This window comes from Dunckerocampus dactyliophorus, chromosome 14, assembly GCF_027744805.1.
Source record: "Dunckerocampus dactyliophorus isolate RoL2022-P2 chromosome 14, RoL_Ddac_1.1, whole genome shotgun sequence".
NCBI lineage: Eukaryota > Metazoa > Chordata > Actinopteri > Syngnathiformes > Syngnathidae > Dunckerocampus > Dunckerocampus dactyliophorus.
The window spans coordinates 14257670-14272422 of NC_072832.1; the positions used below are offsets into that span (position 1 = coordinate 14257670).

Sequence of the window (14753 nt, forward strand, 5' to 3'; positions counted from 1 at the left end):
AAGCTGCAAATGTTGTGAGATTAAACCCAAGCCCAGAATGGCCAGTACAAACCCAAAACATTAGGAGTTCTATGTTAGGCCTACACAGTCCTTCAAGTAAAGCAGTAAATGACACTTACCACATTGTGCGTCTGTGTTTGTCCCACAAGGATCAATATATTGGAGCAGATAATAGATAAACAGAAGTTGAGCAGAATGATGGAGCGTTCAGAGCGGATATATCTATGGAAACAAGGGCCATAAAAATGTGTCAGTGTACTTTTACATGGAAGACAAACTTTGGAATAAATGGACAAATGAAACACAAACTTCAAAATGTCAGCCATTACCTCCACAGCACGGCATAGATCACTGCCAATGTGATCAAGGCGAGGCATGACAGACCGCAGCCAACTATCAGCGTCACAGATGGGACCCCCGAGTACTCCATGGTCTGTGGAGGAGACAGCAGTCAGTGGGGTCTCGGATGTGGTGCACAGCAGACAGAGGGGACCAATCAAAATTGGGCCACTTAACTTGTTTACATCACTACACTTGGCCTACAATGGAGGAAACTGTGGCCAAATAAGATACATATTATTATACCTGTATACCTTTATGATTACACCTCTGCAAACACATTTTATTGACTAACTCTTGTAACACAATATATACAGTATATAGCACAACATTGTTTTGTGATCTATTTGCTATACCACTAGGGGAGCTCCAAGTGTCAGATCCGTTGTATACTTGCCAGTTGTGAATACTTTTCACATCACCAAAGTTGACATTTCAAACGATCTGGTGGCCCACACTTTCTTCTACTAGTACGGAGGCACATCATTTCTTTGCAGCTGGTTTTAAGTCCCTGAACGACAATGTTGGACTATTCATGCATGGGTATATACTGTACCATATTTGATGGCTGGTGATGCATGCGTCTTTGTTCAAGCAATTCCCTTACAACTATTTCCATATTCTTCTTCTCAAATATTTTGCTGTCATCTGCTTTAATGGTGTTGTGCCTTAATGTTTCGTTCCATTTTTTCAGTTGCTTCTCTGTTATCCAACAATGTTTTGCATAAGTGTGGATTTTGCGGACGGCAAATACATGTTTTGCCTCCATTTCTTGTTACAGGGAGTTGTTACAAATGTTTGCAGAAATTTAAAATCTTCAGTTGCATTGTTTCTGGCATATAAACCAGGTTTATAGTGTTTTGAGGCAATTCTTTCTGCAAATCCCATTTTCATGAGCATTTTTGAGTTCCAACAATATTTTAACTTCAGATTTAGTATAAATGTTGCTGGTCTCTGAATGTTCCTACTCGGCTCTCCTCGACGAGAGCAACAGGTTCAGCAGCCACCTTTCTCTGCATTTTTTGGTTGTTTCTTGAAGTTTGTTTCCATTTATGACGGACTATCTTAGGAACTCTGTAATAGCATTTTCTGAAATCCAAGATTTCCACATGCTCGAAGGCATTTGATTTTACTTGATGTCTCTACAACATAACCCACGTGATGCCACGTGCAACCCAGCAATAGCAGGAGGCTAACATGTTACATGCACTACAGTATAGCCAGGATGTGTGCGATTCCATTTCCTATTTAACAGGACACTATAATATACTTTTGTAGTCATGTGATTGAGGCCTACAAGTAGCAGTAGCGTGCTCTCTCTGAACCCTCTGCTATAAATGATGAAGCCCACACTGTACTGCACTGTAAGCACTCCATGTTCCCACTGTTAATTACTTCAATTACACAAGCTGGTGATTTTCTCCAATCTGTTCCCACACATAAAAAGGAGAACGTAATATGGCAACTTTTAGCTTCCTAGCATGAGGGAAGGTGTATTAGTTGAGTTAGCCCACTGTGTGTGTGTATAGCCTACACTATGAAAGACCCCCCACTGCACACATACACACGCGCACAAACAGATACACACTAATAAACTCCCCCCTCAGCGTCGAATTAACTGGATTAGCTCACCCTTTCCCATCCATCAAGCATTATTTCCTCCTTAAAAAGACATGATAAGAACAGCAACAGTGTACTTACCATTTCTCTGGGTTGCTGAGCCAAAATGGCGAAGGTAGACACACGATCACATAAGCATTTTGTATGCGAGGCATCTGTCAGCACCGTTCTACACGCCTTTGTGGACCAGGCTCCCCAAGAATCGTTCCTGCGAGCACAAGAAGGCGATTAAAAGACGCTCCGTATCCACATGTGGCGTTTATTCTTGTTTTCAGTTAATTATTTATATGAATCGAGAATAGAGTTATCAAATAAATAAACAAAAAGAAGCGGTTCCGTGCAGCTGTATGGCGCCAAGAGAACCAGAAGAGAAGAAGTAGGCGGGTGGGGGGGGCGATCGGAGCTGTCCAAGCAGCCTGGTTCTGATTCGGACTCGGACGTAAACATATTACCGTAATGGTAAAAAAAACAACGAGCGGCGAATATTTACCTGCATTTCGTCCTTTATAAATTATTCCGTCCTTCGCTCCAAACGACCGCTTCCCCCTCCTTTTTACGCACCTGTTATTCCGTCCTTTAAAAAAAACCCTTTTCCTTCCCTGCGCTGCTGTAATTAGCAGCCTTTGGATGCTTCCTAGCAAAGGATTTTGCATCCAACAATCAAGACGATGCTGCGCGGCTCTCAGCCGGCGTGAGAGAGGGGGGAGGCTGGCCCAATGAGAGCAGCAGTGCGCGCTGTCGCTGGGTGTGTTGACTCGTATGGAGGTGTAATTCCAAAACGAAAACAAATAATGCTGCGGGATAATTCCTCAAAGTCATGATAAGGCTAAATGGTGGTCGCTCCCTTGGCAGAAGCGAGGTTCATTTGAACCCCGAGAAAGTGAGACCACCCCGCCAGAGCAGCGTGAATGGTTGCTGCCGCTCTCCACTTTACACCACTGTGCTCGGTGAAAGAAAAGGCGCACCTTCTGCTCGATTTGCTTTTCTTTTCATTTATATGTTATCCTCTTATAGTTGGTTTATAGTTGGAGTAAACAATGCAGTAGCGCAAACAAAACAAAAAAGAGCATGAGTGCAGATTTACCCAAACTAATATCAAGGAATCACCTGTTGTCTCGCGAGATCTTGTCTTCACGACAAAACAGCTTTACACAACAACAGATGCTGAACAATTCGAAGCACACGCTACCCTACCAATACATTAGGTGCACTTATTCAGATCTGACCAACGACAAGAACTCTGTCAAAAAGTCTGTCTATACAAAGAAATGTTGTCAATGGGATTATTGTATTATTTACTGGTACTGGTAATGGCAATATGGTAATGGTTTAGTTTAGTGTATTCCAAGCTTAAAATGCTTAAGCACCAAGTTCCTAAACCACACTGTAATCATAGTTCAGGTATGCACCTAACACAACCCATGAGTCAAATGTATTTACACAAATAATAACGCAAATTGTTAGTATTTGATTAAAATGATTGTTAGGGACCGCACGATGCCCTAGTGGTTAGCATGTTGGCCACACAGTCAGTAGATCGGGAAGATCTGGGTAGGAATCTCCGTTTGGGCATCTCTGTGTGGAGTTAGCATATTCTCTCCGTGCATGCTTGAGTTTCCGGGTACTCCAGTTTCCTCCCACATTCCAAAAACATGCATGCTAGATTAATTGGAGACTCTGAATGTTGTTGGCGACCAGTCCAGAGTGTACCCTGCCTATCGCCCAAAATCAGCTGGGATAGGCTCCAGCATACCCCCGCAACCCTAGTGAGGATAAGCGGCATAGAAAACGGATGGATGGAAATGATCGTAGCACACGTGTGGGCACTCAGTAAACCAGACAGTAGATAGAACTCAGTGGCTTTTACTTGCGCTCCCACATGAGGAAAAGCAACATACCTCATGTCTAGTCTTGTCATGCAAACACAGAGCCATTACAACTGAGATTTAAACCCAGATCTCCTGATTGTGAAGCTGACATGCAAACCACTCTGTCACTGTGCTGCCGGAATACTGCTCAGATGATGTATGTTAAACATTAAATATGAAATATCATGGTCTTTGTACAGTCTGTGTGTGGAATCTGAGTCACCTGCAGGTTTAGTTAACGTTATGGCTAGTGAGTGAATAGCTGTGTTTAACTGCACGCAGCAGCCTCAGGAAGGGACAGTGGAACCTGTGCTCAGAATTTCCCGAATGGTTTTGAACAGCTCTCGCCTGTCTGCTCACACGAATACATCAATAAAATACAAAAAAACTCCAATCTGTTTCCTTATCATCTCTTCTTACCGCTCTCTAGCTTGAATTAACAAGTGCTACACATTTTTTTTCTCTCTTATCTATTGAAGTTCAGCAGACTCATTTAGCAGATTCAAATCATTTTTAAAGAGGACTCATCAGGCGGAGACGAACAAAATAGTTTTTAATTAAGCAGAGCGGACAGCTGAAATTTAGATCCACTTGTGATATATAACATGGAAGGTCGTGAATAAAACCCCCTCTCGCTCTAGTTCAAGGATTTTTACATAAACAGAAAATAATTGAATGTGTGAGTGCGCTGGGAAGGAGACTGTCATGTTTGGATGACTGGCTGTCAATCAAGCTCCTCACGATGGCGAGAATTACTATTTGCTTTTCTCAACGACAGACTTGTAGCCAGAATAAAATCGAATGCATATCAAAGCTATTATTTAATATAAACACACACAAAACACTGGTAATTTTGCACCAAGAAGCCAGCAAAGCAAACAATTATAAATATCTTTAGAGGTGGTCCTCGGTTTATGCGTTCCAAGTTCCGTAGCTCGTAAACACAAGGCTCGCATGAGAGCAAGTTATAGTGGACACTGGACTGTCGCGACCATCAATAAGGATAAAGATGGTATTGTAACATTGTCAGGATGATGATGAATCTTTTTATTGCAAAAACACAACGGGCTACTGCCGGCCAAGCCGTGCCACAACAACATCAGCAGACTGCACGGGGCTGCACACACGCAGTCAGGACAAATGTCACCTTCAAAAACACGCAGAAATCACAAAACCCTTCAACACTACATGTAACTGTCAGGTCTCTACAGCGTCTTTGAACATGTTACCATTAAAGTGACACTAATAACAGCAGCGTAGTGGTCTTATTATTGAGATGAAAAGTTTGCTCATGCTTTCTTTTATTTCTTATTATATTTTATGACTTTATTACTGTTTCATTTAATTATTGTATTGTTTTATGTGTATGTTTTATCACTGCATGTTATGTCCTTTATGAGTTCTGTGTACAGCGTGAGAGACTGACATCTCGACTGACATCACAGACTAGGAACGGAACTCGTACATAACCCAAGCACCTGTAGTCGGCACGACTGAATAAAACCCCACAAACTCTGGCTCGCTCTCTTGTGGCCACAACCAGCCCTATAGGTCCATTTTGTTCTTTTTATCCCCCTTTTCAGACCATTTCGTAAGGCTGTGCTGCTAAATTGTATATTTCTGTTTTATCATCCAAAAGCTGCTTGATCCAAGTGAAGTGGCTGCAGGGGAGACTGGGCTGCGTGCAATCATCAATAATGAAACCCAAGCATAGCCCCGTCTGGAAGTAAGTAAACGTTTCCTGTATTAGTGGTGCAGACTTTTTTGTTCAGATATTGTTTGAGGTAATTCCGCGTAGGGCTGGTGATAAAGTGCTGCTCGCACCCTTCAAACAGCCAGAGGGGATTGATTGATGACTTCCTGTTGCTTGAGATGAAGTAACCACTCCCCCTGGTGAGAAGTCGACATGCTCATTCTCTAACTTTACAGAAGTTTGTTCCAGCGACAGGAGAGGGCGCATTACTGAAGATTAATATTTGTCAAGTTGGCTGCACTTTCTGACCTTACTGGTGCGTGTCTGTTTGATAATATAAAGTGTCACTCTTGATGTGAAAAGTGAACACCTTGTTGACCATGAGGTGCAGCTGGCAGTGTGGTTAAAATTCCAGGAGTAAATTTCGTGACAGAATTGGATCAGGCTCCAACTGAAGGCAGCGTTGTGACAGGAAGACAGTTGTGACCTTTCAGCACAGTCGGTATTCAGTTTTCAAGCTGGGCGTTACCAGATCAAGCATCTCCATTCATCCGAAAGGTACGTGATAATTGCTTCTGTCGCATACAGTATATACCTTTTTGTTGAATTTGTTTGCACACAGGACTCCATAATTTCTCTCAGAAATATGGGGTATAGCTTCCGAGAGTGCTATTCAAATTCTGTGCATGTTTATTGCATATTACGCACACACTAAGGCGGAGGACCGTCACCATCATCTGTCTTGGATGTCTTCATGGCAGGCAATTTATATCAAGTGAGTGGGGAAATGAAAGCATACATTTTAATGTTGCATAATGTCTTTTATCACTGCACGGTGATGAATGTTAAAGTGGTAGATAATTCCTCCAAAGTTGAATGGTCAGAAAAGGGGTACAATTTGTAGTACAAACAAAATGTTTGAACAAACAAACCAACTTTGAGTTTGAACTACAGTGGAACAGTTTTCGTACACCAGGGTTGTTGGAGGATTTTTACTGCTTAAAATATGTCTCGATTTTCGTACACAGTCTCGGTTATCATACGGCCAAGCAGTGCACCTAACAAAGTAGTCGAGTGCCCAGACAAAGCATCCATGCATTGATGACGCAATCTCTGTGAAGAATGGATATTGGTTCTTTTAGAGTTGGGACACTATAGACAGACTTCAGCTTTACAGTATTTTGTGTGTCGGTGGTCTAGTGGTTAGCATGTTGGCCACACAGTCACAGTCTGGAGATCGGGAAGACCTGGGTTCGAATATCCGCTGGGCGTTTTCTGTGTGGAGTTTGCATGTTCTCCCCGTGCGTGTGTGGGTTTTCTCCGGGTACTCCGGTTTCCTCCCACATCCAAAAACATGCATGTTAGGTTAATTGGCGACTCTAAATTGTCCATAGGTATGAAAGTGAGTGTGAATGGTTGTTTGTCTATATGTGCCCTGCCATTGGCTGGTGACCAGTCCAGGGTGTACCCCGAAGTCAGCTGGGATAGGCTCCAGCAAACCCCGCGACCCTAATGAGGAGAAGCGGCATAGAAAATGGATGGATGGATGAATATTTTGTGTGTCTGTGTGTGTGTGTGTGCCATGACAACAACTGTGCAAAATAATAATACTAGTACCTAAGCTAGTGCTTGCACATCATGATAGGTGAACTGGCTGGTCCACAAATATGAAGGACCATGGAAGAAGGTGATCTGAGGTCGCCACAGCAATAACAGAAATGCTATTCTCCTTACTACAAGTTACAAGGCACTGTGCCATTAAAATGATTACGAGGTACAATTAATACACACTGTATAATTGCTTTAATCGAGCATGTAAGTCAACACTGAAGCATCACAGCACTATGACTGATTGCTCATCTTGTTACCATCGAGTGCAAACATTGTGTACACATACACGTGCACACACACACACACACACACAAAATAATACCTCCGAATGCATGCTTAGCTCTTTGCCAGTTCATCCACCTTTGGTGCTGCAGTGAAGCAGTAAAAAATTCTGTTAAGCATCACCACACTTCCACCTCTCATTTCGGCTCCATCATTTCATACAGATATCATCAAATAAATAAAAAAAAAGAATACCATTGTGCTCTTCATATCTGCAGTGCACTTTCCATTAAAAGCCAAAAACTAAAGACAACAAAAGCATCCTCTTTCTCTCACTGGGACTAAATCTGATCAAGAGCACATCTGTGTTGCAAATACGACAATTGGATGTCTGTGACGTCAAAACTTTGACAGACGCTGATCTCAGATATGGAAATGTCAAGGAAACCTGGCAACAAAAGAGGGAGGCCATTAAAAAGACCCTTTGTCATGGAATCAGAAGTGTAGCACAATTGAACCCAAATAAGAAACTTTAACAAAAAGCAAAACTAGAGTTGAGCATCTTCAGATCGAGAGCAGTAACTTTCAGCTGCAAATGGATGTTTAACTTCTAGAGTCGCATTACACAGGTGGGGGCTCTTAAGTTGTCGAGCTGCCAGTTCCGGGACTTCATTATTTTAAAACTAAGCTGCGTTTAATACATTTGCATGCTTTCATTATATATACTTTAAATCAATTCACTAAGTGCATGAAGTCAAACTCTCATCTGCCTTATGCCATCGACCTGGCCCCGCCCCCTCGTCATGTCTCTCAGGACACTTTCTCGGGCACAAGCTTGCTGAGTTTGCAAGCTATCACCAGCGCTAGGACGCCCGCTTTGACAAGGTTAATTGAGCCACACGGTCATCGATGTGACATGCAAATAATGCCCCAGAAAAGTCTGCACTAAGGCCACTGCCGCAAATAGCCGTTAAACTATTACTCTTACGGCTAATCCAGAATAGATTTTTGGGTATACTGTATTGGATTGCAGGGATGGGCATAATAGTCGATTAACTGAGCTTAAAAATGTGGTCAGTTGTGTGGATTTAGGTGTTGTTTAATACTATTATCTTGAAGCAATTGAGGCAAAATAGAGTGCATTACTTGGCTTCGCCCAGCAGAGGTGCTGCTGATTCATTTTTTAACAGGAGATCAGCTACGGGGATGTGCAACTCCATTCGGGGGTTGCGGGGGCATGCTGGAGCCTACCCCAGCTGACTTCTGGCGACAGGCGGGGTACACCCTGGACTGGTCGCCAGCCAATCGCAGGGCACATATAGACAAACAATCATTCACACTCACATTCATACCTATGGACAATTTAGTCGCCAATAACTCCTCCGGGCAAAATAAACTGCTCAATACAACACTGTTATTAAAAGAGGCATTCACAACATCCATCCATCCATCCATCCATCTATCTTCCATGCCGCTAATCCTCATTAGGATCGCGGGGGTATGATGAAGCCTAGAGTTCAGAACATTCAGAGAGAAATTCTATCCCCCGATTAAAAATGCAACAATGACCGCTTAGTTGATTGCTAATTTTACTGTAATTGATCAAGAAAATTTCGTCAAATTTTGTGTTTGTAACATTACGCGAGATATCAACACCAAATTCTTCAATTTTGTGAATTTAGGATTTTTTTCCACGTAGTTTCATTGTCATTCTAAAGACAAATAACATTTGAACTGACAATATTCTTGTTACAACCTGATTGTTCAGTGGAACGACTACAGCATAAACGAGTGGATGTTACCCGGTGGGATATACAGCCATGCATTTCTTCATTTTTAGATAAATGAATTATTAAATTGTAATAATTATTATTATAATGATAAAGTATGAACATAATTATGGTAAGTGAAGTATATCATCATTAATAATTATAAAATCTAAGCAATATGAACTATTTCAAATGAAGGTCTAACATGCTTATTTGTGGCAAGATATTTTGTCTTACACCAATTTGATTATTTTAAGTAATAATACCTCAATTCTCTGAATATTTTTTAAATAACAGAAGACAAAACACAATTTTATTTGTTTCAAGAGTGTCGGTAAGTGATATTCTACATGTCTACATTGAGTTCAGATATCTTATCTTGCTTATAAATTAGAGTTATTTGAACAGTCTTGAGATGGCGCTCATCTTGCAACACTGTTCAGTCTCAGTTCTGTTGCCTTTTGCAGCTTCACGTTTGGCTTGAAGCCAGCATGAAGCTGCAGCAGATGCTTCTCACCACTCCACGTGTGAATTATTGATCAGCTTTGATTCTATATGATATCCCAGAGAAACATGCTGTATGAGGGTTCAACCACAAACTCATCTACGTGAAAGTTGGGGGCAAAGAAAAAGGAGACTTAACATCACCTTAGATGACTTATGGGGGTGCTTTGTCTCATTTCCTCGCATAACTTCAACTGTGCTAAATGCTTTGTGCTTCTTTCTAAGTAGCTCAGAGAGTAAATCCTTGTCCAAACACTTAACTCTAAGGCATGAATCTTGGCACCACACTTAAAACCAAACAAAAACATACAAAGACTACAATTTGGTTTTATATTACAATGAATTATCCCAGGCAGGGACAACAGCAAAATGAGGGAAAATTCATTTAGCGTGTCAAAAAAAAGCCACTAAACGATGAGCGAAGGGTGGGCGAGATGCTGTTAATCCTGACATGGCAAGTTTCAGATTAGTGAAACAGCTTTACTACACTTAGAGGATAATCTGTGAAGGAACACGACTTAAAAATCAAGAAGATACTCACTTGGCTTCCCATGCTGTGGTTTACATGGATTTAGTAGATTTGAAGCTTTAAATGGCAAAGGAATGGCGAAAGAGCCGGGCTGGATTGGAATGTCATTCTGAACTTTACTTACCCAACCCTAGTTTCGTGGCATTTTGAGCCATTTAAATGCTGGAATTAATATGTGCTAAGACACAAAATGATGATTAACCTTCCCAAAATGTTCATTAAAGGTCATTCCAAATCCAGCCGAGCCTTCAAAATAATGAATTTGAATTCATTCTTGACTCCGTGGATTACCTAATGTTCCTTAAAAGTTAAAGCGAAGGACCATCGGTAATGCCATTTAGTCGCACAAAGAACGAAATAAAGTACTTTCCGGAGAATAAAAGGTAGGTAATATTATTAAATGCTTCATCATTAACACTTCTCGTTAATGATGAATGGTGAGCAAGTCCAACAAAAGAAGTGATTTCCGTGTGTGACAATTCCACAATCATACATACACTGGACATGCAAATGAAAAATAAGAGTAGAGAAAGTAATACTGTCACGTTATTCTCATAAAGAAACAACTTTAATTTTCCAAAAATAACTTCCTCTAAAAAATGTATTTGAAAAAATGACATTTATAGTAGTTTTTTTTCCCCTCAATTTTTTTTCCCTTTCAGTGTTTATTACTTGTTTTTGTAATATTGCAACTTAATTCTCATTAGGTTACAGCTTTTTCAAAAAAATTACAAAAATTACAGCTTTATTCTCATAATACAGAAGAACCTTGGTTAGCGTCATTAATCTGTTCCAGAAAGTCCAACTGTAACCAAAACATACTCTATCCGTATCTATTTTTTTCGGAAGAAATAATGTAAATCCAACTGACCTGTTTCAGAATGCCAAAAATGTTAACACAAAACACGTCTTTATAGTTTTACACTTACACTAGGTCCCCAACTTACAAACACCCGACTAGCGAACATTCGCAGATACGAACACAAGCCGAGTGGTCTATATTTTATTTTATTTTGCCTTGTAGTCGCTCAATCAGTATCTATACTGCTACTGTACATGGGACCAACAGAGGAAGCGTTAGACGCTGGGGAGATGAAGCTAAATGGAAAGCTAAATTATACAACCCGGACAGAGCGTGTGAATAAAGTTTATGAAGAGTTAATAGGCCTGCTTAATTCTACACCACCCACAGAACACTACCTCTTTTAGAAGAGTCTCACGACGACGACGATTTGTCCTTGTTTTCAATATCTCCTCCTCCAACTCCACCACAACGACATATGCTCGACCACTCCTCTTCAAAGGTAAATAACATTTATCATTACGTATTATTATATCATTTTTATGATTGTTTTTTTCATTAATTATCCTCGTTTAATATTACTACTGCATCCAAACTCATATTTACGTACATACGCATATACTGTATATGTATACACGTACATGTAGTACCTATATCATTGGTAATATTACCTTTTCCCCTACTTAAGAACAATTCAACATAAGAACGGTCGTCTGGAACCAATTGTGTTCATAAGTTGGGGACCTATTGTATAGTTTACATGCAGAAAACAATTGGATTCGAAATGAATCTAAATACATATAAATGATGAAAGGGACGCATAAGGTTACTATTACCTTCATTGAAGACATGATTGTTACAAAAACATTGAGATCAACACAGACACCAAGTTCTTTTTTTTCTGCCCTGAGTTATTTCTTGAATTCAATAGTGTTTCTCACCTCGTTTCTGCTTCTCTTTTGATCACAGCTGCAAAATAACCCAAACTGATGCCAAAGAAAGGTGCAAGTGCCAGCATGTGATAAAGAAGAAACACTACATAAACACTTATTTAAAAAAAAAACACTTATAAAAAAGAAACACTATTGAATTTAAGAAATAACACGGACGTGGCGCCCGTGTTGATCTCGCTGCCTTTGTCTCTTGTCATCAGGTCTTCCATAAAGGTAAAAGTAACCCTAAATGTTCATTTATCGCTTTCATTCATCATTTATATGCATTTAGAATTATGTCATGCATGTAAAACTATAATTGTAAAACTATAAAAACGTGTTTTGTGTTAACATTTTTGAGATGTGTGGCGTAGCTGTGTTAGTGAGCGAAGAACTACAGAGTCAACTGCTGATGACATCACAGATGGGCGACAAGGTTGACTTCTGGATCCCGTTCCCATGTATTCGCAAGCTGCTAACAAGGATGTTTTGTGATAAAAAATATACCAAAAACACAGTTGCGCTTACGCAGTGTATTAAAAACGTGACAAGATGCTAATCGGAAAATGTACGCAAACCGAGGTTGAGCGACGTTAAGCGGAAAACGCGCTAACTAATGTTCCACTGTATTTTTTTTTCCTTCAGTGCACATTTGAAAGGACCAGACCGATGTAATCTATAAAGTAAAAAGTAATTGTTCCCGTGTAATGGTTTCATACGGAGAAATTATTTTTTTAGTTACCTTTTTTTGCTACGTGAGAGAATTATAAAAAGGCAAAAATGGAATGTGCACTAAATAAAGTGACAACACGTTTGGTTTGTGTGCTGAAGATACAGAGAAGTGTACATCCATCCATGTTCTACTGCTCAACCTGTTCAAAGACTGTGGGGAAGCTGGAGCCTATCCCAGCTGACTTGGAGTGAAAGGCACATATAGAACAATATAACCAATCTCAGATGCCTTATTTACTTTCTATAAAATATCCAGTAAAGGAGTCGAGTCTCCGGTATGACAGCTGCCTCACAGCTTCTTGCAGTTTCCACAAGGTCTAACGCTGGCTCACAATCAATCAGTGCACCGGGCAAGACAAACTCAACATTCTCACTAGCACTCTAGCTTTTTTTAAACAACATGGCTGACAGATGGTGTGTTTCCCTTCCTCAATGGGCCTCCAAGAGCGTCTTCTATTTTAATCGGAGCTGCCAACTGCGTGCAAAAGACAATCACCCAGTGGAGTCATTCTGCAGATGAAAATGACTCGGTGTGGATGATAAAATAATGTAGGTAGGAAAGGGTGGCTTGTTGAAAGTCATACATGCACTGAGAGTCGTCCCAGTTGTATCTTTGCTTGTCCAAAAATAGACCAGCTGCCTTCAAACAGCACAAAAGAGGACAGAATGTGCGCAGTCCACATGATATTTCAAATGATAAATTCAAATATGGTAAGGCGACCAAGCGTATTCTTTTCCTGCAACATGGTCCTGTTTTTACAGCCTGAGTTTTTTTATTTTTTTTTAGAAATGAATGAAAGTGTCCCCATTTTCATTGTTTTTCATTGGGCCATTCAACTGACTGGCATTAGGGCGCTCCGCTGCATGTGACGTGATCCCTGAGATGCTGCCTTTTTCAATTAGTGTTGCCAAAACGCCTCAAAAGCCAAAGAAAAAACAAAACGCATGCATGGAGTTAATCATCTGACTGTCCATACAGACGAGGCCTACTTTAAATGTACTGAAATTATAAGGCATCTTTGACTAAACCACAAGTATCTCATAGTCCTGTCCAGAGTGTCCTGGTTTTCTGTAATCAAAATATCCCCTAAAATATGATTTGATTTGCCCACCAGTCATATTTAACAACATATAAGGCAACAACATTTAAAGTTACATTAAATGGACAAAAATATTCGGACACTTGGCAAGCTGTAACATCTTCCACTCTTCTGGGAAGGTCGGTGGTCACTGATATTGGCGTGTTCTCTCTTTTCCAGTACATCACAAAGGTGTTTGATAGGGTTAAAGGTCAGGGTTTTCCACACCATACAATACCTTCATGGAGTGGATTAAGTTTCAAGGAGAACTGCCATCCATCCATTTTCTGTACCGCCTATCCTAATAAGGGCCGTGGGGGTATGCTAGAGCCTATCCCAGCTGACTTTCGGCGAGAGAACATATAGACAAACAACCATTCACACTCACATTCATACCTATGGACAATTTAGAGTCGCCATTGAACCTAACATGCATGTTTTTGCAATGTGGGAGGAAACCGGAGTACCGGGAGAAAACCTGATCTCCTGACTGTGTGGCCAACATGCTAACCACTTGGCCACCGTGCGGCCTCAAAGAGAACTTTTGGGTGATAAGTAGGTCTATCTTAATTATTTAGTCCAATTACTCCTATAATTTAATTAGTGACTCCTGTGGTCTCGGAGGATAAAAGAAGTAGCAGGTGACATATGGTCAAGGGAGGCACTCTGCCGTTCCTGTCATTATGAAAAATAAAAAGAAACCAATAATTCATTCATTCATTTTCTATGCTGATTGTCCCCACTAGGGTCGCAGGGGTATGTTGGAGTCTATCCCTACTGACTTTGGGTGAGAGGCGAGGTACACCCTGGACTGATCGCCAGCCAATCGCAGGGGAAAACCAATAATGATGATATCAATAAATATTAATATTTTTGAAATAGCTGAATTTGCACATTTCCTCATCAAATACAGGACAGAAGTCTAAGATAAGGCTGCTCTCTTCTCAGCTCATCTCAAGCCCCGCCTACCGTCCGAGTGCACTCAGTGAGTGCACTGAGTTGGGTCATGGTGCCTGCCAGTTTCTGTTTGTCAGCAAGTCGCCAATAATATAA

The 14753-nt window shown here is 40.7% G+C and overlaps 1 protein-coding gene across 9 annotated transcripts in view; it reads right to left on the bottom strand.

Moving 5' to 3' along the window:
* The window catches only part of adgrb3 (adhesion G protein-coupled receptor B3), a 174395-nt gene that overhangs the window by 30850 nt on the left and 128792 nt on the right, over window positions 1–14753 (bottom strand). For all 9 annotated transcript variants that reach the window (XM_054798032.1, XM_054798035.1, XM_054798034.1 and 6 more), the window contains 3 exons: window positions 2041–2167; window positions 330–433; window positions 120–222 (listed from right to left, as the gene is read on the bottom strand). In XM_054798032.1, the coding sequence (XP_054654007.1) occupies window positions 120–222; window positions 330–433; window positions 2041–2167 (334 nt within the window). The remainder of the gene's footprint in view (window positions 1–119; window positions 223–329; window positions 434–2040; window positions 2168–14753) is intronic.